The sequence below is a fragment of the Anopheles merus genome, unplaced genomic scaffold, assembly GCF_017562075.2.
Source record: "Anopheles merus strain MAF unplaced genomic scaffold, AmerM5.1 LNR4000200, whole genome shotgun sequence".
In the NCBI taxonomy this organism is placed as follows: Eukaryota; Metazoa; Arthropoda; class Insecta; order Diptera; family Culicidae; genus Anopheles; species Anopheles merus.
The window spans coordinates 15,566-41,699 of NW_024427780.1; the positions used below are offsets into that span (position 1 = coordinate 15,566).

General features: G+C 37.5%; 2 protein-coding genes and 1 long non-coding RNA gene across 7 annotated transcripts; 1 reads left to right on the forward strand and 2 right to left on the reverse strand.

The window, feature by feature from the left end:
• Positions 1-3,115: 3,115 nt before the first annotated feature.
• LOC121601839 lies at positions 3,116-4,029 on the reverse strand. Its single transcript, XR_006006206.1, has 3 exons — positions 3,949-4,029; positions 3,427-3,573; positions 3,116-3,344 (listed from the first exon to the last, which is right to left on the reverse strand). It is a non-coding gene; the product is annotated as an uncharacterized LOC121601839 (long non-coding RNA).
• LOC121601837 (LIM domain transcription factor LMO4-A-like) lies at positions 3,904-13,470 on the forward strand. Of its 2 annotated transcripts, none has more exons than XM_041930635.1 (3): positions 3,904-4,373; positions 4,468-4,609; positions 12,443-13,470. In XM_041930635.1, the coding sequence occupies exons 1-3, from the start codon at positions 3,976-3,978 to the stop codon at positions 12,884-12,886; spliced, it is 984 nt and encodes a 327-aa protein (XP_041786569.1). In that variant the 5' UTR covers positions 3,904-3,975; the 3' UTR covers positions 12,887-13,470. The 2 variants fall into 2 exon arrangements, with proteins under 2 accessions (XP_041786569.1, XP_041786570.1); XM_041930636.1 differs by having other exon boundaries at positions 4,468-4,594.
• Positions 13,471-15,098: 1,628 nt separating this feature from the next.
• LOC121601838 (calumenin-like) lies at positions 15,099-18,464 on the reverse strand. Of its 4 annotated transcripts, XM_041930640.1 has the most exons (6): positions 18,359-18,451; positions 18,193-18,202; positions 18,010-18,114; positions 16,532-16,826; positions 15,869-16,390; positions 15,099-15,806 (listed from the first exon to the last, which is right to left on the reverse strand). In XM_041930640.1, the coding sequence occupies exons 4-6, from the start codon at positions 16,759-16,761 to the stop codon at positions 15,581-15,583; spliced, it is 978 nt and encodes a 325-aa protein (XP_041786574.1). In that variant the 5' UTR covers positions 16,762-16,826; positions 18,010-18,114; positions 18,193-18,202; positions 18,359-18,451; the 3' UTR covers positions 15,099-15,580. The 4 variants fall into 4 exon arrangements, with proteins under 4 accessions (XP_041786574.1, XP_041786571.1, XP_041786575.1 ...); XM_041930637.1 differs by lacking the exon at positions 18,010-18,114 and having other exon boundaries at positions 18,169-18,202; positions 18,359-18,464; XM_041930641.1 differs by lacking the exons at positions 18,010-18,114; positions 18,193-18,202 and having other exon boundaries at positions 18,359-18,413.
• Positions 18,465-26,134: the final 7,670 nt, after the last annotated feature.

Consider the following 26,134-nt stretch of genomic DNA (forward strand, 5'->3'; position numbering starts at 1 on the left):
ATTGTGGAGAGATATTCAGAGGATACAGGAGACACATATAGTGCAAAATATGAAGCATTTACTATTCCAATGAAATAGATCGTTTGTACCACGTTTGCTCAGCAAATTGCAACAGAACGAGCGTTTGCAAACTTGGCACGCTACTGCGGTGCAGCCATTTGATTGAAAATAAGTTCTGATAAAGTTTTTCTGTTGTCGCACTTTTCATTTCATACGAGATTTCATCCTTCGTCGAAACACAAACATGCAGAGAATCGGTCTATTTTCGAAGGAACCTAATTTTTTAGGGAAGCTTGCGCCGCACTTTTTTATGCTGAGTGTAAACTCACAAAGTACTGTGTCGAACCTGCATCATTAGTGACAAATTGATGTTGTTGTTTTTCATACCATTTGCTTGATTGCTTTATTTTAACAAAAATATTTAAACGCTTATTAAGACACCCGGGTAATCGAAACACGCGCCGCTGCTGCAATACTGGATCATCTCATGGCAAGAATCGACTTTTCGATTGCATGGTACTAAGAAGTCTATGTAGTCTGTATAAGCCGCCACGACATAATTATTTTAGTTTCAGCTAGAAAGTTACAATTTAAGCGATTTTTTCCTCAAATTAATTTCAAAATAGATGAAAATATTTAACTACGCCATGTCACAAAATGAGTACAAAGCACTCACTATTAAAGCTATCATGTAAAAATAATGCTAGAAATGCTATTGTTAGCCGCCATTAGATTAAGAGCTGAAAGTAGCGATCTGTTGTATTTCCCCGAAAGTAAATTTGCTACGTCATCACTTTAGCAAACATTTTGTAGTCAATTAGCAAGCACTATGCACGGCCAATGCAAACAAACCGAGGCGAAACCATTTCTTGAGTCTTGCGTTGGACAGTGTCAGCAACAATAATCCCCACTATGGCCAAAGTTATCCCAATAATTGCTAACGTTAGCCTAATTAAAATTTATAGAACCTTACCAACCATTCCTACCAGCTTACAGATGATTATAGGGAAGAAATACCAACAAGCCAGCTGTGCTCCGGTGCTGAAAATATTTCAGAAATATACATAAAGTATGCGAAGAAACACAAAACAAACATCAGTTCATTGCACGAAGAAACGGGAAAGGCAAGTTTTGCCACATTCCAACAAACATAAACGCCCCTCTATATCATAGCATTGGACATATTTGCAGAACACATACCATTCAAAGGACCTTTTGTGCCTGTGGCAGTGAAAAGATGGGCATAACTCCCACGGCTAATTAATTCCTTACGTTATAAACACCAATACGTGCAATAGAGAGCACGCTTATCGGGCGTTTGAAAATGGTGTACCAGTTACTGCAAAATCTGTGTTGTTGGACATACTATACTTTCCATGTTTTCCAAACTTATCTAGTGCATGTGCAGGAAAAAGCACTATTGAAGAAAAACAATTTAAGATGTAGTTTTTGTTTAGTTAACAAAATACAAGGAACCTTCCTTTATTCGCACCTAAAGAAGTGGCAATAAGAATACTAAATGAAATACAGTGAAAAAAATGCCTGCGAAGCAAGGGGTGAAGTATCAAAAACGTATTCCCATCTAACTTCGAAGTCTGTACGCATAAGAGAACAAACTTTTGCAGCTACATATAAGATGCTAATTAATGAATACAAAACATCCTCTATCTAATTACATATTCATTGGCCAGGATGCAATTAATGCTAATTACTTTTCTCTTTAATCATTACAAAATCGCGACGTTTTGACACCAGCACCGTGCACTTGACGGGATTTTAATTAAATAATTTCATCCCATACGGAATCAAATAAAGGAAGAAAATGCATCCCATCTGTATTCCAACTGAACTTAAAAATGAACAAAAATACTGGTACCCTAGAAAAATACTTCTGTTTCTTCCATTTTATTTGCGAAGTTAAAATATTCTGTGCAGATGGTTTGATTATTATTAATAAATTATTTCACAAATGTGCTTTTTATCGAAATAAATCAAATGTCCATGTCGATATGGTAATCTTTTATCTTCAACTCTTTATCTACCAGTATTATTTTATTTTTTCCAATTAACAATCCATCTCATCTGAAATTTTCCTTCACATCGCATACAATACAAATGCTCGAACATATGAACATGAGAAGCACACATGTGAGTTGATAACTCTGTTTAGCTTGTAGCATTAATGTTATGCTATGACCGATTTTCTCTTATCAAACCGATGCCGAATGCAGCATTGAGCTGGTTTTGCGTTTTACACAAGATATGATTGGATTATTAATAAATGTTATTCATTCCTTTTCGTTCAATCACCACGTTTCTACTGGCATGAGATTATGACAGAAGGCATTTTGTTTCATTTCGATAGACTTTGGACAGGGAGCCAATAACAATTACTTTTTTGATGGTTTTTCAATACAACAACACAGGAAAACTATATCTCTTAATTTTATACAGAAAGGATAAAAAAATCTTTGGAAGCTGAAATTCACATTGCCATGAAACACTACTTTTATTTTTTCTTATATTTTTAACACATTTGTAAACTATACGCATTGTATAGTTCGAGCCGGTCTTGTGGTACAGTCGTCAACTCGCACGACTTAACAACATGCCCGTGATAGCTTCAAGCCCCGAAAAGACCGTGCCCTCATGCACAGGACTGACTATCTTGCTAATGGTAATCAATAAGTCTCTGAAAGCCAACCCCAATAGTGGTGGTTACAGACCCCAAGCAGGCCTTGGCCGTTAACAGTTGTTGTACCAAAGAAAAAGAAAAATAAGCATTGTGTCGAAACATAAATAAACAAAAAAATTGTCTTTAATTTTTTTTCCATAATCTAAAACCGGAAACATTTTTCTTGTTTCAAAATAGCTGTAATTTTTAAAATACAATCAATCAATCATATAATACAATTCAGGCAAACTATTTCTCAAGCGATCTGAAATCTTTCTATTATGTGAAATCTATATATGATTGACCATTTCCTTTGATTCAAAATTCCTGTTTTGCCGGCAATTTACAATCATCTCATCCTTAAACACACTCGGATCAGTATAAACAAGTAACACGGAATAAAACCCAAACACACGTTACAAAGAAAGACCAGAAAACGGATCAGGTCGTAATAAAAATTGCAATCATATTTCTGCTGATTGAAAAAGTTTATCTACATTTATGAATTTGTGCACAGAGACACCACTTGGAAGGGAAGGGTGCACCGTGGCCGAATCGAATTCAGGATAGTAGAAATTGATTTTCGGTCCGATACTGAACCGGATGAACGGAAAGGATGTCGCAATTGTGCTGTGATGGTCGTCTCAAAGTGAAATGCTGATTGTATTTGCTAAAAGAAGAAGGATGGAAGAGATGTGACACACGCACTTAACCTCCATATCCTGCAACAACAGCCGGAACCGGATACGTACGTAACGTCCAGAAGATTGGAAACTGGTTGGTTGCAATTATTCGCTTGTAAGCATTTTAGTCAACCGGGGATTCAAGATATTCAGTTTAGGTAATTCGCGTTTAAACGAAATGGTTTGTGTGTGCTTAAACAGAACGTTTTCGATAGTCTTCGAACGTTTCGAGTATTGAACAAATGCACATAAATAAGTAGAAATATAAGTTGTTAGAGTTTAACAAATGCCGTATAAAACCATTGTTTCATTTTTCATAAGTGATTGTTCCGTTTACAAATAAAATAAAATGGAGCCGTTTATATTTTTTTAAACAGAGTGATTGTGGAAATTGCCATTATACTATAATTAGCGAATATAATATTCAATTTCAGTACATAAATTATCAAAAAATACATTAATAACAATCACTTAATTAATGACTCTCGTACTGCTTGATTAAAAGTTTTATATTTATAAAACTCCACTTATTCTCTTGTAGTGGAATCAATCAACGACCACACAATCAATGTACAGCCGATTCGAACTCACCATTCCGGCAGCGTGTCAGCAACAACAATGGGACACACGACAGTTACACCTAATACACCCGCCACTACGATCCAATCGTCGATCTCAGCCACTGCAAACCTGGTTGCCGCGACCGGCTTAGCCAAGGACTGTGCCGGGTGCGGGAAGCGTATAACCGAGCGCTTTCTATTGAAAGCACTAGATATCTTCTGGCACGAAGATTGCCTCAAGTGTGGTTGCTGTGATTGCCGCCTGGGAGAGGTCGGCTCAACATTGTATACTAAAGCGAATCTTATCCTATGTAAGCGAGACTACCTTAGACTATTCGGCACGACTGGATATTGTGCCGCTTGCAACAAGGTGATACCGGCATTCGAAATGGTAATGCGTGCCAAAAACAATGTCTATCATCTAGAATGCTTCGCATGCCAACAGTGCAATCATAGGTACGGAAGAGAGGTATCATTTTTGCAACATCGATACTAACAAGCAATTTACCCTATTTATATATTAACCTTTTCTTCTTTTCATTCATACCAGATTCTGTGTTGGCGATCGTTTCTATTTATGTGATAATAAAATTCTATGCGAATATGACTACGAAGAGCGATTGGTGTTTGCTAGTATGGCCTGTAATCCGTCTAGCTTGGCGCATATTCGGAGGCAAGTTAGTAATTTACAGGTAAAATCAAAATACCCTTAGATGAATCCCTCCCCGGCTTGAATGCTCCCGCATACATCACGGCATACATTTTCCATGTTATATTTTCACATTGCGTTTGTTACCTCTACCGATTTTTTTTAATCCGACATACCATATTCATTTTTTTGTTTTCAGTGTTATTTCCTTTTTTTACTTTATATTATCATACGGTGGTATAAGTGTAGCTATAAAATGGACAGTAACTGAATTTCTTGATTTAATAGCCTCATATTCGCTGAGCCGGTAACCAGCGAGATGACTACCTTTAGGCATTATGATCATAAGAGTTTTAAACATTACCGGCATTACTGTTATAAACAGGTTATTATTTAGATTTAGTTTATCGTTAATCGCTTCCCGATCAGTACTGGTGATACACGAAGCCCAATATTACAATGACGGTGTGCAAGGGAACCCAAATATGACAAACGAATAGTAGCTTTTTAGGGTGATTGTGTAATGGTTGGAAATAATTTACGCACGGCATCGGCAAGACACCGTAAAGCTTACGGGTTACGAGTTTAATATCACGCCTGTGACAATAAATGGAGCATTACAAACAACCGAAGGTATTGTTGGTTACCCGATTTGTGTCATCAAGAAAATATAACTGACATCTAGAAGCACGTTTATTGAGCCTGCTTTCAAAAGATTGTAACAGCAACACCCAAAACGTCTATAAAACGTGATTGAACGTTACCCCGTTAATATTCCATCAACACGTGGTTTCAAAATAAACTGGATTCTTTACGGCCTACTGCAGTTGCGTCTTTCAGCCTATGTGTAACGAGTATGGCATAGGGACGCAAATTTTGATTCTGCTCCATCTTTGGCCAATTACTGCAACTTTAAAATCTACGTACCATTTGTTTTAAAATGCTAGTGTATCAACTCAAATTGTGTAACAAAAAAAAACTATGATTGTATAATTCCAAAATACCTTCAAATATTTCAAAATATTAGAAACCAACGACCGAGAATAGAATAGAACGCAAATAACTTAACGTAATAATATCGTTAGTATTCGTATAACAAAAAACAACAACGCAACGCTATGATTTCTGAATGAACCCACAAACCGACCCTTTAAATCAGATGTATCAAACTCATTTATTCATGGTCTCATGCTCATGGGCCACATGTTAACTAGAAAATCCTTTCGTGGGCAGAAAATATTCCAACGTCCATTTTGAGTGTCAATAACAAAGGTATTCCAATTTCAAATATAGGGGGCCTTCACGATTCTAGTTAGTTTTTGTATGGAGTTTGACAGTTGGAGGCTGAAATCATGTAAACACTCCATACAAAACCACACAAAAAACTAGCCAGCAATTTTCAGTCTAGATCAAGGTGGATTAAAAATATTAGGCGATGGATTAGGGCCTTTGGGGGGTCGCCATAGTTAAGGGACTTTACGTCATTTTAGAACCGTTAACCATTGGTTTGATGATTTGTTTATGCACGAAATTTAAAATCATGTGAGTAAGAGTTCTAATCTCACGTAAATTGTCCATGCGGATCGTAGATAATGAGGAATTAATGTGAAAATTGAAAAAAATAATCCTTACTTAATTTTTATCATCAAAAATGTCGAAAACACAATGAATTATAGAATAAATTCACGGAATAACACAAAATAACACACTTTAATCCATGTTTAATGTGAAATAAGAACTCGCGAAGTCCAAAATATATTTTTGAAGAATGTTCAATCGAAAAAAATGGGATGGATCAATTATATGAACAAATTTAATAAGTGTAAACAAAGTTTGAATCCTGGGGATCTTACGTCAAGTGACAAATTGTCAAAATGCACTAGAGTCCACCACCTGATATTTTTAAATCTACCTTGGTCTAGATTATTCTAGCCACAAAGCTAGAATTAGATTCGAGTACCTGGTCGAAAACACGGTGTTGTTTACATTTATCCCAAGGTGCATTAAAGAGATCAGGTGGTGGAATCTGGAATCAAAGAGTATGTAGTCCAGGTGGTCTCATAGCATTTTTTAATAACCAATTTTGAACATCACTTTTTGACAGAACGAGTAAAAACTTTTGCTCCATCGAGCTTTCTGGAGGCTTGACGAATACACAAAACACTCTTAAAATCTTCATTCAGAGGCAGAAGCGATAAAAATCAGCCATCGAAATTCATACACCTTGGGATAAGCCCACCTGTATATTATGCTCACAAAGATAGCTGCTCGAAAACTGCTATACAATGCAAACAGCTGACAGGCTGAAATTTCAGCCTACGAACTTCAAACGGATAGGGCCACATAGACTAGATTAATCATAACTTCGTAGCGTCGAGGGCCGCATACAGAGGTCCTCAGTGAGACACCAGTTTGACGTACCTTCGTATGTATACCCAAGTTACATTTGCTCGAAATTGTTTTTCGATACCTGCTCGATTAGTACTCGATACGCCTGAAATTGTGGATATGTGTGTGATCAAGTGTTTTGAAAGCGCTAAGATTTGGTGAGTTTGTAAATTATCTTTCTTCTATCGATGGACGATGCCGTCGAGCTCATTTTACATTCGTAGCTTTGATTGTTGATGAAAAACAAAAGTTAATTTTGTGTGACGTTATTCTATAAAAAAAACCGTTATTATTTAAGTATAAAATGGCTACATGACCAACTATAACGATTTGAAACATCATTTCCGAATCTAGAGCGAATCTAGAAGAAAACAACGAAAAAGCCGCATCACAGTTGATTTTAAAGGCCTTTTTCTAAATTCCCTTAAGCTGGTGCAGTTTAAGGCTCCAGTTTAATGGAATTTGCTCGAATTCCCGATTATTCGTGCTCAAAAATGTCAATTGGGTACAATATTTGTAATTTGGTATTACAGTAGAACGTCGATTATCCGGGACGGCTTAACCGGCAGGCGGCTTAACCGTGCGCATAAATCTGACAGCTTTGCAATCGTGGCGAACATTTAAAACGATAGTCAAGTTCGTACACATTATTTTTGTGCAGCTACCTAGTGTCTTGTGCTATTTTCGAACTTCATTTTTGTTCATGAATAGTTGTTAAACCTACTTAAACCAGTTAGTTGACGATGAAAATTATATTGTAATATTGATTAATCGAATGAATCATAATAAATTGTTGGTAATACCAGTGAATTTTATAACTTTTATATGAATTTGACATTCATTGAACTATTATCCGTGAATATAGATTAACCGGAAACCGTCCGATCCCGAGCTGCCCGGTATTCCACGTTCTGTACTGTATTTGTATGATTGGTATTAAAATTGGTATTATAAATTAGTATTATTTGAATAAAATCGGATATTTCCAAAAAAAGAAATGATTTAATATTTTCTAATTGATTGTTATGAAGCTAATCAAAATTATAAATTAAAATTAAAATTAAAAATGATATTGAGTGAAAAGAATACAAAATATTGTTGTTGGATAACATTTAGCATGCAAATTACACAAGAACGTAACTATGCTAATTCCATAGATACAAAACGAAGTAGTATTCAATTCCTAAACTATTTACATTATTTTCTGCAATAACATATGAAACATATGCAATAGCATTCTTCTTTTAGTTGAGAAAAGTAATAAATTTATATTTAGTTTACAAGACTCCATATGTTGATTACAAAATAGAAGAAAAAGAAGAACAAGAACATGAACAAGGAGAGGAAGAAAAAGAAGAATAAGAAGGAGAAGAAAAAGAAAAATGTTATAAATTAATGATTTCGGACATTCAGTTACATACATTTAAATTGTATCAAATAGTTAAACTGAAACTAATTGTCCCCCATGTTATCATGACTACCGGGACAAACATTTCAATCGCTATGACTTTAGAAGATTATTTGACATGCAAAAACAATTAAATAAATAGACGCTATTTATATCATCACAAAATGAAAAAATTTGAAAATAACATACAAACAATAATTTTACAAGAAAATTAGCCCATTAGATTTATTTTGCAAAATTTATAGTTCATCGCTGTTGTCAATTTAAAGAGTGCTATATACATATTGCTTGAACAACTTGTTCAACAATACTTCATCGAACGACTTTGAAATATTTTACTAGTAAAATAACACATATGTCAAAGCTGGAGTGTGTCTAAGCTTGTAGTTTTCATTCTCAAAACAAATACAAACCCTAATTTCATTTCATTTCATTATGAAATTCATTTTTGTTGTACACCTTCAATCATTAATATGATTGTTGTACTAACAGGATGATTTCAAAAACCAAAAAACAACTGTGGGTACCAACAAACAAGGCCACATAAAGTCGAGACTTAGTTCATTACCACACAGCCGGATAGTCAATCCTTGCTACGGGGGAACGATTTATTATAGGCTTGAACCCATGACGGGCATGTTACTGAGTCGTACGAGTTGACGACTGTACCACGGACCGCCACATAAAGTAAACGTAGCCAAAGCAGCAAAGTGATCTAGAGTTTCTAACCTTAAGACTAAAATTATAAATTCAGTACAATATGGCTTACTAACGTTTTGCCTAGATACCACAGTGGTTGATAATCGTATTGATGCACCCACCAGCTGCCGGTCTGGTGGTACAGTCGTCAACTCGTACGACGTAACAACATGCCCGTCATGGGTTCAAGTCCCGAATAGACCGTGCCCCCATACGTAGGACTGACTATCCTGCTATGGTAACAATAAGTCACTGAAAGCCAAGCTCACTTCATTAGTGGGTACTGGCAGGCCTTGACCGACAGCGGTTGTTGTGGCAAAGAAGAAGAAGAAGCACCCAGCAGCTAATACAATTTGCTTTCGTGCTTACCGATAAGACAAGCCATAGGTTACATGTGATCTACCAGAGCTCGTATGTAACATAGCTAGCATGTTATGGATAGCAGATATACGCTTGATACGGCTCTATTTCGCCATAAGCAACGCAACGTATTTGTGAACTCGTTGTAAAACAACCACCAAACACACACACATTCTCTCTATTGGGTAAACGACAAGAACTCTATTGACATATGTAGATGAAAATTATACAATTTACTATAATTAGATTTTATTTGGACCGTTTCTCAGTAAACTTAGAGAGATGGGTCATTTGTGAAAACTGTCATGTGGCACCACCATCATACTTGCTAACACCATCCGACTTACACTTTTGCGTACGGAGCGGTTGAATCATCAGCTCAACCATTGTATTGATGCCGGCACGCGAAAACGATACGTCGCTTATGGCTGAAGAATATCCTTAGCGCCGAAAGAGAATAGACAAGGCAAAAAGTGTAGAAGCTTCAAAGTATGAACTATTTTAAAATGTGTAACTGCATTGTTATCTATGATTGAGATCGTGTTATGGCTTTCAACACAAAGCAGTGTCACGAGCACTGCAAAATATGACGCAGAACAACCATACATGCCCTTGGGTCATGTTGTTTGGTTTGTTTGCTTTTTTAGTTTGCTCGTCTTTGCCGCTTCGTAAATTCTGTGGCGAATCTCAAGCAATTTAAACCTGAAGTAGTTTATGACTTGGTTTTCGGTGATGTGCTAAACCGCACTTTCATAAACAAGACATTCACTGTACGATGAGGTCAAACATCAAACTAGCATTACGTGTCTGTTTGAAGTTCGTTTTTACTTTATAATTAGGCATATGCAAACAACACGACTTTTGATTAGTTATCCAGTAACAAATTATGGCACATGTGCTTTAGTGAGTTTGATAGCAGATATGCATGACTTAAATGCACAGATCAACATTGTATGCATTTTGCATTAGCGTGTTCTTTTAGATCTTATTTACCTAAAATTAAAAAACTGGATATTGATCAAATCAGGCAAATATACACTAATGCAAAATAAGAACAAATGACAAAATATAACATTCTACATTTTGTTCAAGCGAAACCCTTTCAAACAGTTTTTCAATAATGTATGTATAAATTCATGACGTACACCATCCACAAAGACTGTCGTAAATGGAATACACACACACTAATGGACGGATAAAATCACACAATGGTCGTGGTTGGAGGCATTTGAAAATGTGTAAATTAAGGACGAATGGGGCAAGAGAAATCAACAAATATGTTTAATTAATTTAATTAAAATTTTGTAACAGAGCAGGACCGCACCATATGCAGTCCTATCACAGATCCTTTGTCTCCCATTCCTATATACTCCTAAATAACCAGCTCTTTTTTTGTGCCAATGAAGTCGAAGCCATTTCTGAGATTGACTGAGAGCAAAAAAGCAGTACCATTCTTTTATTTTTACGAAACAAATCCACAGACGACCAACCAAAACGTTTGCCAAAATGGCATGCAACGCTTGTCAACGCTGTGACTGTTTTTGTTGCACTTTTATCATTAATTAAAACGAATAAATCAGTTTTGCAGGAACCGGCGCTCTTAAATAATAACAAATTCAGCGAGTGAATGTACTCGTTAAAGGATATGGTAAACATAAATGTTATAATATATGAATTTACTTTACATATTTGTGGTAGAGTTCGGTCTCCATAGCGCTTTGTTGCTGCTCGGTCCATAAGCCGGTCTGAAAGGTATTTTTTTCCAACAACTGGTAATTTAGTAGCTTGTGTAGCAGTACTTTAAACTAATTATTTCAACCGAGAAAAAAATGTCCTCATGAAAAAAATAAAGCCGACCAATTAAGCTCAAGTGACCGATTTCTTTTTAAGTCATGGCTACAAATTATTTTACGAATTATTACAGATGTGTACGAGAGAGCTAATTTAGAATAATAAATGCACAATGATACGCGTGGCGTAAAGTAAAACGGGGTAAAATAGCAACTAGCAAAAGAATAAAATGGCAGTGGTCAACAAAACGGATACTCATTTATTGTGAACATAAGCTAAAAAGCTCAACGCAAATTAGCGCGCATACGCCTTCATTTTGAGAGCACAAAAGAAAATTAATTATAAACAGGATAATAACTTTTCTCGTGCATCTTTAATCTTTTGCAGATAATTAAAAATTTATAATTAGAATACACAGAGAACAGATCTAGCGATAAAGTGGAATGGAGTGCAATGGAACTCGGTGTGTTTTTAGCTACAAGAAAGGACCTGTACACGGCAACGTACGACAAATAAAACACTGGAAAACCATTTCGCTAAATAATTAGTACTCTTTCTTCATATTTACGTGCAGAAGCGCAAAAAAAGGATTCGTGTTACGAAAATAATTGAATGTTTGGAGGAAAATAGTGTAAGCTGTGAAGTATTGATTAATGTCGAGTACGTCTTTTACCTTGACCCAATTCCAAAAAGAAAAGAAAAACTAGTAATGCATTTTTAGCAGGTTATGCACGTATTTGGGTAGTTAGTTTAAAACAGGATTTCTATTTTTTTATTAGTGTTCTTTTTTAAATATTCTGACATCTTTCTACATTCTCTCCTTACATTTTACAATCACAATTAAAACGAGTCCCACATTTACTCATTTTCGTTCGTTTCCATTCTTTAATATTCATCTCCCCCTTTTCGCACTGCTTCGTAATATATAGCATTGTCCCGCAGTCTCCTCCCCCCCCCCCCCCTCTCTCTCTCTCTCTCTCTCTCTCTCTCTCTCTCTCTCTCTCTCTCTCTCTCTCTCTCTCTCTCTCTCTCTCTCTCTCTCTCTCTCTCTTTCTCCCTTTATTATAACCATTTCTTGTGCAATCCATGCATTCCCTATATAAAATCATAAATAATGTAAAAATGTTAAACGATGTTTCGCGTAATTAAATATGTCCATGTTTTGTTCTTTTCCTTTCTTTGCGCTCTGCCTGTTGTTTAAAATGAATCGAAATCCATGCAAATCTTTAGCCCACTGGAGAAAACCATCTCGCGAGTGCCGGACGTTTGCCACCAACCAATATTAATCGATCTCCATACGTAACAGAAAAGGCCGGATTGGTCCAACAACAACAGCAGCACCAACAATCACCATCTCAACAACAACCCTCTGCAACAGTTGCGGTAGCGACTACATCATCGGCAACGTCGATAGCACCAACAACGTGCGAATCACATCCATCCTGCTTACCAGCTACTTCGTCCTCAATGCATCAAATCCAGCCCGGAAGTACCAATCTTCAGCAGCAACATTCCACACAACAGCCGCAACACCCACAGCAACAGCAGCAGCAACAACAACAACAACAGCATCATCATCATCATCCAAGTAACCCGGGTCCACATCGAGACGATGGTTCCAGTGGCTATGGAAGTCCCGATTCAGAAACGTTCGAAATGTCCAACAATCAATGACGTTTGATTTCGGGCATTACCAAAATGTGCTGATGATGCACAATATAATGTTTTGTTTCGACAGTAATGCGGTAACGGAAAAGTTAAGTTTGGTGCATTTTTACGTTGCAAACTAATTAATTATTGAAGGGCGACTCTATGCACTCTATGTACTGAAAATTCTAGTCAAATTAGATGAGCCAACAGTTTTCATAGCAGGGAATACAGCAACTAAATAAGAGTTTCTCTTGGTTGAACATAGGCTCAATTTCGTTCCTATGCTTTTTATTATAGAGAAAAGGAATGCAATCTTCTTTCCTTGCTCCAATTTATTATCTATATAATATGATAGCGAACGCCTTATCACAATACACTGGCGAATGACAGCGTAACGGCGAAATAATAGGAAAGTACGGTACCGCAGATAATACAAATCCGGTGGCATATAATAAATATCAAAGGTTTATCAACGGACTTCACATGTCCATACGCAAGGAAATAATTATTCGAAAAGACTTTCGCCCTCACTATCACCAATAACTATTATAATCTCGGTCTTCCAAAGACTGTCCTGCATTATAAAGTACGTGCTGATTATTTTTTAAATTTTTTGTACCGTTGAAAACTTTCCAATGGCCCATTATTTTGAGTCCCATTACATTCCTTAGTTTATCATTATTTTTGTAAAACTGTCGACAAAAAGTTCATTGCATAGTGATAACTATGTCCAATACTTTACACTGTTTTCAAAAAATTCATATTTAGCTTTTCGCAGTAAAAAATTGTTGAATAAATAGTTCAAAGAACAACGTGTTCTTTTCCACAATTTCACGCACGTTAACATTCCAGATACGTGTATCTCCTTTTTGGCGCAAATGATCTACGCAGAGATGCCAGATTAATGTAGACTTACTTGACATAATTATACACCATAACGGAATCGTCAGTGAGTCCATGTATCCGGAAGGTAGTGCATGAATGAGAACCAAGCTGCGTCCGGTTTTACAAGAGCCAACGCCAGTTTCATTTCGCCAGACTCCTCAATAGACCTCTTCACCGCTCCGTAACGTTCAAATACAGAAGTGTATAAACTTTTCCTTTAAAAAGTACCGTGTAACTGGATAGTTGGTTCTGCCTATGGGAATAATGTCCGGACGGGAATCGAACACGCCCGACCTTATAGAAACCGACGCGTCTATCTAATAGATCTCGCGACCTACTCTAACGACACAACTGGTCTTCAATGTTGATTGTTTTCTTCTTTTCTTTAACTGCTTTAATTGTTCGATCGTAATACCATCATTTGCACATTTTGTTCTGCTATATCTTCTTTTTAAACATATCCCAGATTCAGGTTTTTGTTCCATGTACAGTAATGTAAAAACTGTTAAATTATTGTCTAGGTACAGGGGTGTAATAAAAGTACTTCATGCTATGCTCGTAGTAGCAGAAGTACGGCGCCAAGTATTTGTTTTAAGCAACGTCAGTTTACTATTTGCTTTGGCAAAGGCAAACGATTAGAAAATAAAATGACCAGACTATGTACAGTTTGCTTGCTTTACACGTAATTCAAATCACAACTAAGCGAAGAGCTACTCTAAGAACTATTTTAGGCAGACTAATATAAAATACTAAATAAACACAAACTCGGAGACTTGCAGTTGCTGTAGCAGCCCGTAAATACATTACGATTTACACAGAACATGTAAACATGCTATGCGGATAGTCGCGCCAGTATGTGTTACTATACGATGAAAAGGAAGGCACAGTAGCAATGACATGTTCCAAGTATAGGTGATGTGTAAAAGGTTTTTTTTAACAAATCGAATATTATAAGAAGAACATTGCACTCGGATGTAAAAACAAGTTTGACCTGAGAACTACACCTAACAATAATTCGCACACTTATGTAGTAATGAAAGCCAATGTAAATACGATTTCAATAATAACTGCAATCTAAAAGTAACAATAAAATTGTCATCTATGAAGAAACTCGCTTATATTGACTCCAATCGTATGCGATTCTTTACAGCATACTAATGGTGAAATGGCGGTTCATTTAATGCGAACAATAAGAACCACGGAAAGAACACATTATAAGTCACAACATTATAGGTATCAACTTTCTGGTTTGAAATATACACAAGTGATTGTTGATTGATGGTCGTTCGACCCACTTGTCAAATTGTAGCCAGCAAAGGAGCGATCAGCTAATGGCAATAATTTGATATAAACGCTTAATTCGGTCCAATGTTGTTTATTCAATTATAAACATGATTTTTTTAGATTTTGTTTACAAATTGAATATATTTCACATTTAGTTGATCTTAGTAGCTTGCCCAAGGCTTTTAGGTAAGGCGAACATAAATGGTACGATTTGTTAAACCTATGTAAAGAAGATATTAATAGTTAAACTAAATGTTAGAACACCATAGAACGATATATTCATATCGATGATCAGATCTCATTCTTCGAAGAAATAATTATTAAACCTATTCACTACATTTCTTTACCAGCAGTGCTTTTGCTATTTTTGAATGGCAAACAAAAGAGTATGTTAAATTTGTCAGTCGCAATCGAATGCCTTCCGTAATCGCACTAAGACATGGCGCTGTTAAATATCAATTCAAAGAAATATGTATTCGTATACGAAAATATTCCATCTCGTCACGAATGAATGGAACACTTGAATCATAATTTCTTTTTTTGTTTTGCCTAAAATTCGTCGTGCCGCGTTAAAGCCTCGCCAAAATCAGTCGCCTGTGAACCGACAAACAGATCGTACTTTTCTATAATTTCGTCCTTTGTTAGCTTTTCATCTGCGTCAGAGTCTGCCTCGTAGATCAAATGACGGGCTTCGGCTTCCGCATGGTCAAAGTCCGCCGGAGTGATCCAATCTTTCACCTCCTGGTTGTCCATGAAGCCATCCTTATTTTTGTCACTGCAATGCAATAACAACAGGGTAAGATGGTTTCGTACCTTTATTTCTGTAACCATACGTACCGGAAGTTGGTAAAGGTTTCGCGTTCGTGTTTCACCCAATCCGGTTCTTCTTCATTCTGTTCACCTTGCCGATACATATCACCAATGTACTCTTCGACTGACACCTTTCCGTCACTATCCTTATCAATGTCCTCGATGGTCTCCGTTACTACAACGTCGCGCATGTGACTGCTTTCCTCGGGATGTAGAAAATCGGTAAACTCTTCCCTCGTGAGTTCATCATCTCCGTCACGATCCGCAATGCTCCAGCGGCGTCGGTCGCGCTTCATCATAGTGCGATAGGAAAAATGTTCATCGCTCGGATGGTCCGGTTCCTGCGCCGCAAGCTCGTCCAGAAATCCATACACATTCTTGCGGTATGTGTCCCAGTGCACCTTCTCCGTGTTGTTCGGATTATGCGTCTTCCACTGACGGTTGACATCATCGTCGATGTAGCGCCTCTGCGTGTACTGAATCCACGCTTTCAGCTCAGACATATTAACGAAGCCATCATTGTCTCTGTCTATTTTATCTACGATGAGTCTGGCGAAATAGTGAAATCATTTTAACCAATTAGCGACACAATTGCTGCACTTTAATGCATGCTACGCGGCGCGACGTGATTACGCGATTAATTCACATCTATCCGAGCTTACCATTGTCCGTCGGCTCGCGTTTACTTACCCCAAGCGTCTTCTGCTTTCGTCCGCTTCGAGTTGATCAAACGTTTTAGCATCTTCGCCGAGAAATGCTTCGTGATCGTACTGTTTGTTATGCTCATCGTTTTGATAATGTTGCGCATGACTTAGGGGATCATGATCCAGCACTCGTTTTTCCTCCGGCTTTGGGATAGCAGACACGGCGTAGTTAAACAACAAGCAGATGCTCATTGCGAATACGAACATCGTTTTCATAGTTATTGTTTAGGATGGACTTTTTCGGGTGTAGTTTCCGTTTGCGTGCAATTCGCCTTAGAATGCTGGAAACGGCCAAAGAAAATGGATGATCTCCTAGCATTAGAACTAGAAATGTGTTAACTTCATTTTTATTACATGTGTAGCAATCGATAACGAAAATAACCATATGATCATTGTTGTTTCACAAAAAAAGTATATTTTAAAGTAACAATTGGTACCAGCTTCAGAAAAAAACCAATGTCAATTCTAAACATCACTAAGCCTCGACCATTTAGTAAAGAGCGCCATAAACGTTAAAACAGTGTGTCAAATTAGGCCACGTCATATCCCGTAAATCAGACTGTCCAATAACCAGAAGGATGCAAATAATGTGGAATAGAACTTACTATATTAAGTCTCTATATTGAGTCACACGAACTTAGGGTTTACCACAGAATAGAACTCCTTTTATAGGTTAAATCTATTCATAATCACATTACAATAACGACAATGGCGAGGCCTGGACGTGTAACAGAATTAACACCGTTCTGATGTGCCTTGTGTGGATGCTGAACTAAAACTAAATTCTGTACTGCTTCTTCAAATAAACATAAACCACGTTGCGTCGGCGGTCCACGGGAGACGATAGACGGGTTAAATGAGCATATGCGGAAGTAAACCAAGACGAGAAGAAAACTTCGTCGATTCAAACATCGGTCGGCCAATGGCCAAAGCGACATGCAGCAGAATATGACTCTTCACCGCATGAACGCCTATGCTGATGTAATGCGACCCGTTTGTATTGGTGTTATTACTGCCGGCTCTTGGAGCGATAAGCGTATCTTGCTATACACTGTAACGGGAAAAACTTGCACTTTCCTTTCATTAAATCGCTAACATTTTGAAAGTACTTTTGCTGTAAATTCTTGCTTTCTTTATGTTACTGTAGGTTAATGTTTGTTTAGAAAATGCTACAAAGCAACACGGCATTTTAAGCCATATTTTCTAGATAAAAGAAGGAAATTGGTAAAAAATAACCCAACACAAATTCTTTCATTATTTTCGACTGAGAACACGAGAGTAGGGGGGGGGGGGGGGAGGGGGAGCGATTCATTTTGCTCACAGTGCCAGTCATCTGCATGCTGGGGGAATCTGTTGCATGTGGTGCCGGATGATGGAAAAACCATGTGTAGCGCACGATGAATACAACGCTAGGGAGGCGACGGTATCCGTGTAGGCAAATAAAACGAAAAATAGTTCACTCACAATTCCACGATTCCAGATGGTGTTAGTGGCATAAAAATAACAGCCGATTCGGCACAACAAGCGCTACGTGCAATACCAAGCTATCTTGTGCATTTCCAGGAACCACTATACAAAATTAACAAGGAAATGTTTTATTCAAAGATTTGCAATATCACTTACGTATGAATAGCACTAATAACGCACCACTTTTTCACTGTAAGAAATGTACAACATAGTAAAAGAGAATTTATTTGATTAATAATTGAGCCTAACAAATCTAATATTCAATTTGATATTATGATATTCAAATTTGTTTGCCGATATCCAAGTGAATAATTAAATAAAAAAAGGTAAATAGGTAAATACTTACAATTCTACCGGCAATTTACATTGAAATAATTTTCTATTCACCAATCACGACACTTTCATATTTGTAAACACAAGAATAATGAATAGGTAGAGGTCTCTTACGATTGATGAAATGACATGTGCTGATGATGAATGACAGATTGCGTCAAAACCGCGACCGAGATAAATAAACTGCAATAAAATAAGCTGCATTTTCGAATATAAAGACTACACATCTTGGCGATGAGCAAATATCGCTGTTGCCATACAACGGCAGGGCACAAGGCAACCGGAGAAATAAAATGATCAAATATTTTTCAATTTAACGTGGAATTCTAATATTCTTAGAAAGTTATTTTTCTATGTTTATTACTTAATTCGGACGAGACAAGTTTTGTAAAAGGTAGATGCATATGTTCTTCATGCATTTCAGCCATTTTCGTGACAAAAAAAACGATGAAAAAAGTATCGACAGTAGAACAGCGATTATCCGGGCAGCTTGAGACCGGGCGAAAGCCGGTTGAACGATTTACACGAATAATGGTCCGAGAAATGTCAAATTCATACAAAAGATATAAAATTCACTAGTTTTACTAGAAATTAATATTAAACTAATCGATAAATCACTAGTAGAATATTTTTTGAATCAATAACAATATATTTAACTATTGTCTTTTGTCAAAAATGAAGTTAAAAATGTCACTAGACACTAGATTGCTGCACAACAAATGTTTTTGCTAACCGGATCATCGCAGAAAATGTTCGCCACTATAGCACCGACAAACCGACGTGACACTTCGAAAAAAATGAGCTTCAAAAGTTGTCTCCTTATTTCAAATGAAAATACACTAGCGCCTTCCCAAGTGCCACAAATCCACTAAACGACCACTAAACGGCTTCTAAACGACTCAAGTTCTCTACCTAAACGGAATATAGAAAGACTTCGTTTAGCAGACGGCAAACGACTCATTCATTCTAAAAATAGCAAAAAAGCTGGTGGCGCTATCTGTTGGTGGGATACCCCAACCAGTTGAGTTTCATCGCTTGGAGGAGAGCTTTCTCATTTCCTCTGTACTGTTGTATGGTTTCGCATTGAAGTTATGCATCGCTAGAACTAGAACGGCGATACAATTGTTTAATTACTAAACTCCAACGGAAACCACCAGTACTGAAGCAAGTGAGAATTGAGTTATGGTCGTTGGTGTTGATACCCACGTATCTGACCACACGACCATTCACATAGATTTTTGCTCAGAAAGTTATAAGGCTATATAGGTTATGATAAGATGAAACTTGTCGAAACACATTGCAAGAACAGGATAGCAATATAATGATTAGTTGTAATACGCCATCTATTGATCAAACCAATGAAGCTGTGAAGCTTTCATTTTTTCCTATGGATATTCAATTTTCCAGTCGTTTAAGCTTAATCTGTGGCGCTTGGGTTGCTTCAGTGCTGGTGGTTTCCGTTGGAGTTTAGTATTTAAACAATCGTATCGCCGTTCTAGCTCTAGCGATGCATAACTTCAATGCAAAACCATACAACAGTACAGAGGAAATGAGAAAGCTCTCCTCCAAGCGATGAAGCTCAACTGGTTGGGGTATCCCACCAACAGATAGCGCCACCAGCTTTTTTGCTATTTTTAGAATGCATGAGTCGTTTGGCGTCTGCTAAACGAAGTCTTTCTATATTCCGTTTAGGTAGAGAACTTGAGTCGTTTAGAAGCCGTTTAGTGGTCGTTTAGTGGATTTGTGGCACTTGGGTAATGATTCGCCTACTACACTGACACAAAGGAAGAACTGCTAAATCCCCTTTTTGTTTTTCTCCGCAAATTCCAATGCGCATTGTTTTAATTACTTCTTACCGCAGGACTCCACACAGCATAACACGGAGCGCAACATAACAACTGACAGCTGCCAAACGCTTCAAAAAACGTTTGGGAAAGGAGGTAAAGCGTTTCATTAACTGTGGGTCATGGCAGTAGGTTGGTAGCATTTCAACGAGAAATGAGCGGCCTACTAAGGATATTCAAAACATGGTACCGGCTATAAAGCGTTTTCTGAGGCGTTTGGCAGTTGTCAGTTGTAAGCGAAAGGCCACGGGAGTGACAAAATGCTGACAAATTTTTCAAAATGTGAGCTTTTGTCACTTTTTTGAGCTTTTGTCAAAATTTTGTGACCTGGAGCAGCCAGGAAAAAAAGTTGACAAAAGTTGACAAAATTTGACGTTCGTGAAAAAGCGTAAACAATCAGCTATTTGGCGCAGTTGTGACCCATTGTTATGATAATAATGCTAAAATGCATGATTCTAATTGATTTATGTACCTAGTTAGTGCTTCTTAAACAAAATATCGATGATATTCAGATGTTGGAGCTTTTTGTCGCTCTTGTGTATGTTTTTGGTGCGGCCACGAGAAAAGCTCTTTTTTGCAGTTGACAAGCAATTTTGACAAAGTTGAAAAAATTTTCAACATTTTTTCAGCTCCGTGGCCACGCACTATGTTATGTTGCGCTCCGTGTTATGCTGTGTGGAGTCCTGCGGTTACATCTTTTGCATTGATTTGGAAACTTATAAAACGATTTTCCTGGGTGTTTTGTCCAAAAATTTTCACAAAATTTTGCCTCACAATTCCTTCGCAATTTGTACTTTGAAAAGTTGTTTACATCGAAGCAGCAGTGAACAGAGCTTACTTTGACAGGAGTGTTCGCCTCACATGCAAATGACAGTACTTTCGTGTGGGACTCTTTTGTAACGCCAGTGTCACGTCGGTTTGTCGGTGACTATAGACCAACTGTCAAATTTATGTGCACGGTTAAGGCGCCCACCGGTTAATCCGTCTCCGGAAAATCGACGTTCTACTGTATTTGATTTTGAGATCCGGCTCGAATGATCGATTCACATCGATTACCATAAAAAGCTTGCACCAGCTGCCACCACATGCGCTAGTGAACATAGAAATTACGCTAGTGAGTACGGTCAATCTCCCCCGACTTTTAATTTAATGTGTAAATTGATGTTTGGCGCACCAGAAGTTTGCTTACATCAATTTCGTTTGGATTAGTGATGTGCTGTATGGAGCGCACCCACGACTCCGATCCGACTTCGACTATTGTATGTTCGATTCCGACTCCGGCAAAATGGAACCACTAGATCCGCCCGGAGTCGGAGTCGTTCGGAATCGTCCGGAGTCGTACGGACTCCGGATATTGCAGCGCGAACCTACCTTCCGGAGTCAATTCCGAATTTATCGGAGTCGGATCGGAGTCGACTTCGGATTTTTGCCAACTTTACCCATCACTAGTTTGGATTTCACTCGCCGAAGGGAGGATCATAGAAGCAGTAGTCTCATAGATCAGCGGTCGGCAACTTTTGAGACAAAGGGCCAACTTTAGTAAATGATCTAAAGCCGCGGGCCAGGAGAATGTGGTTTTTCTGTTATTGTGATTTAATTATTACAATATAAAATTTTAGAAACAAAATAATTGGTTAATGATATCAAGCAATGCGATAGGTAATACAGGGTTTACCTAGCCAATCGAGCGTCGTCAAAGCGTTCCCAAGTGCCACAAATCCACTAAACGACCACTAAACGGCTTCTAAACGACTCAAGTTCTCTACCTAAACGGAATATAAAAAGACTTCGTTTAGCAGACGGCAAACGACTCATGCATTCTAAAAATAGCGAAAAAGCTGGTGGCGCTCTCTGTTGGTGGGATATCCCAACCAGTTGAGCTTCATCGCTTGGAGGAGAGCTTTCTCATTTCCTCTGTACTGTTGTATGGTTTCACATTGTAGTTATGCATCGCTAGAACTAGAACGGCGATACAATTGTTTAAATACTAAACTCCAATGGAAACCATCAGCACTGAAACAAGTGAGATTTGAGTAATGGTCGTTGGTGTTGATACCCACGTATTTGACCACACGACCATTCATATAGATTTTGCTCGGAAAGTTAGAAGGCTATATAGGTCATGATAAGATGAAACTTGCCGAAACACATTGCAAGAAAAGGATAGCAATATAATAATCAGTTTTAATACGCCATCTATAGATCAAACCAATGAAGCTGTGGAGCTTTCATTTTTTTTCTATGGATATTCAATCTTCCAGTCGTTTAAGCTTAATCTGTGGCGCTTGGGTTATCGGTCGCCGTAAATACTTTTTCGGGCGACGTAAACCTTCAATTGGGCACTGTGATTTCTATTCGGGCCTTGTGAAGTTTGTGGACGTCGTGTATACCAGTTTCGGCATTTTGGTCGCCAATATCTTGGCACTATTAGACAACAATCAAAGCATCGAAAGAAATCCCATATTCATTTTTGAGGTTCCAAATGAAGCTGAAATGAAGACAGAGGGACAAGTGGCTACATTACTGCGTTAGCTGAATCGGGAGATCGATGCAACCCACCAAACAGTAAAATAATACCTGGGAAACATGAATAAACTCATCAGGAATTAGAAATCGCATCCACTAGCTTCGCAGTGGCAAACAATTACTCGAAAACTCAATGCAATCATTTCTGTGAATTTCGACAGAATTTTCTATATAATACCATAGTCCGCAAACTGGTCCAACATCCGTCACCTGTGTCCCATTGATTTTTTTTTCTGCAGCAAAGTGATGCAAAAACTCTACTCTAACAATTTTGTAGCGAAAACTTAGGAGGAATTGACGAAAATCGAAGGTATTACTTAACCGTCTTGTGTACGACCAAAAAACTTTACGTAATCGGACAACCGCCTACCCGGGTAGGCCATACATTTTGTATGAAACAATGATGTTTTTTGTGGTTAAAAGAGTATATCTTTTGAATTTCTAGTAAGATTTGAATGAAAACTGTCTTAAAGGTTCATAATAATGTTTTATAACACATCGTAGTAAAATTAGAATTTTGAAAATCCTATCGAAATTTTTTTCTATCAAAAATATGTTCTAACTCCACCACCATACTGGCCAGGCCGCATGTTTTATGTGGATGATTAGTCTTTTCTAAGTTTTACTTACGTTTCTTTCAAAAGTTCTCAGAAAAAGTTCAAAAGTTCAGTTCAAAAGTTAAAATATGCTCATTATGTTTATTAAAAACCGGCTCCGACCGGCTTCAGACAACTTCGGAACCTCCTCCACTCCAATCCAATGGAGTCGGCTCCGTACCGTACGGCTCGGAAGCTGACTCCACTCCAGCTGCTTTGGAACCGGCTCCGCACCAACGACTCCGCACTCATGGCTCTGAAGCCGGTTTTTACAGATTGCACCAAAAAAATCATTTTGAATAAAGTATCAATCGGGAAGATCCATAAATAGGTGAGTAAATAATGTTGAAAGGAATCTATAAAAAAATTGATAAGTGTTGAACATTGTTCAACAATCACACAATCACATCGGGTGTTAGCTTCTACACTTGCGAGAAGATAGATTCGTTTTTTAGGCTATCATACAATGAACGTTAGTCCAGAGCCGTTGATCCGGAGCCTTTGATTCGTCGCCGGCTCCGGGGCTGTTTGTACGGAGCCAGCTCCGGAACTGTGGTGCGCTTCAAAACACCCATCCCTATTCGGCAGTAACATTATGCCAAAAGTATGAATGTGTTGCGCAGCGACCACATCGAAGGTGGCTGTTTGAATTTATAATTAAATAATTTATATTTTGTTCTTAGTAGGCTATGATAGCTTGTAATTTAGATTATAAAAGGAGGAAATAATTATAATAAATCAGTCTTACACCAGCATTTGATGAGTGCGTTTCTCTGTTTGGTGTTAAGATTCTCCCGCGTGAAGCTTTGGGCGAATACGATTGCCTTCTCGACAACGCTTAACGAAATCAGTAGCGGCGCTACCACGGAATATACCTCCCAATTTACATTGGAAAAGAGGTAACATTTTTGATTGAAACAAATATTGATAGGATTTTTAAAATTCTTATTTTACAACGATATGTTATAAAACATTATTGTGACCTTATGAGACAATTTTTATTCAAATTTGACAAGTAATTCAAAAGATATACGCTTTTAACTATGAAAAACATAATTCTTCCATACAAAATGTATGGCCTACCCGGGTAGGCGGTTGTACATGTGAAGGGTATATAAACTTAAATAACTTAAAAAAATATTTGAACATATTTGATATTTTTTATATTTTGCACATGGGTAGAAAACATCTTTTCTGAGGCATTTTTAAAATTTGAAATCGATACGATTTTTTAATTCAAAGTAATTTTGGAATAAAGATGCAAGACTTACCCGGGTAAGCGGTTGTACACATGACGGTTAAAAGGGAATTATTTAAGCTTACTTGTACAAATAAGATCAAGACTTTGCGAATTGCATTTCGTCAGTTATTAGGAATTTTTACCATGGTGGACGAAGACATGCATGATTTAACCGTCATGTGTACAACCGCTTACCCGGGTAAGTCTTGCATCTTTATTCCAAAATTACTTTGAATTAAAAAATCGTATCGATTTCAAATTTTAAAAATGCCTCAGAAAAGATGTTTTCTACCCATGTGCAAAATATAAAAAATATCAAATATGTTCAAATATTTTTTTAAGTTATTTAAGTTTATATACCCTTCACATGTACAACCGCCTACCCGGGTAGGCCATACATTTTGTATGGAAGAATTATGTTTTTCATAGTTAAAAGCGTATATCTTTTGAATTACTTGTCAAATTTGAATAAAAATTGTCTCATAAGGTCACAATAATGTTTTATAACATATCGTTGTAAAATAAGAATTTTAAAAATCCTATCAATATTTGTTTCAATCAAAAATGTTACCTCTTTTCCAATGTAAATTGGGAGGTATATTCCGTGGTAGCGCCGCTACTGATTTCGTTAAGCGTTGTCGAGAAGGCAATCGTATTCGCCCAAAGCTTCACGCGGGAGAATCTTAACACCAAACAGAGAAACGCACTCATCAAATGCTGGTGTAAGACTGATTTATTATAATTATTTCCTCCTTTTATAATCTAAATTACAAGCTATCATAGCCTACTAAGAACAAAATATAAATTATTTAATTATAAATTCAAACAGCCACCTTCGATGTGGTCGCTGCGCAACACATTCATACTTTTGGCATAATGTTACTGCCGAATAGGGATGGGTGTTTTGAAGCGCACCACAGTTCCGGAGCTGGCTCCGTACAAACAGCCCCGGAGCCGGCGACGAATCAAAGGCTCCGGATCAACGGCTCTGGACTAACGTTCATTGTATGATAGCCTAAAAAACGAATCTATCTTCTCGCAAGTGTAGAAGCTAACACCCGATGTGATTGTGTGATTGTTGAACAATGTTCAACACTTATCAATTTTTTTATAGATTCCTTTCAACATTATTTACTCACCTATTTATGGATCTTCCCGATTGATACTTTATTCAAAATGATTTTTTTGGTGCAATCTGTAAAAACCGGCTTCAGAGCCATGAGTGCGGAGTCGTTGGTGCGGAGCCGGTTCCAAAGCAGCTGGAGTGGAGTCAGCTTCCGAGCCGTACGGTACGGAGCCGACTCCATTGGATTGGAGTGGAGGAGGTTCCGAAGTTGTCTGAAGCCGGTCGGAGCCGGTTTTTAATAAACATAATGAGCATATTTTAACTTTTGAACTGAACTTTTGAACTTTTTCTGAGAACTTTTGAAAGAAACGTAAGTAAAACTTAGAAAAGACTAATCATCCACATAAAACATGCGGCCTGGCCAGTATGGTGGTGGAGTTAGAACATATTTTTGATAGAAAAAAATTTCGATAGGATTTTCAAAATTCTAATTTTACTACGATGTGTTATAAAACAT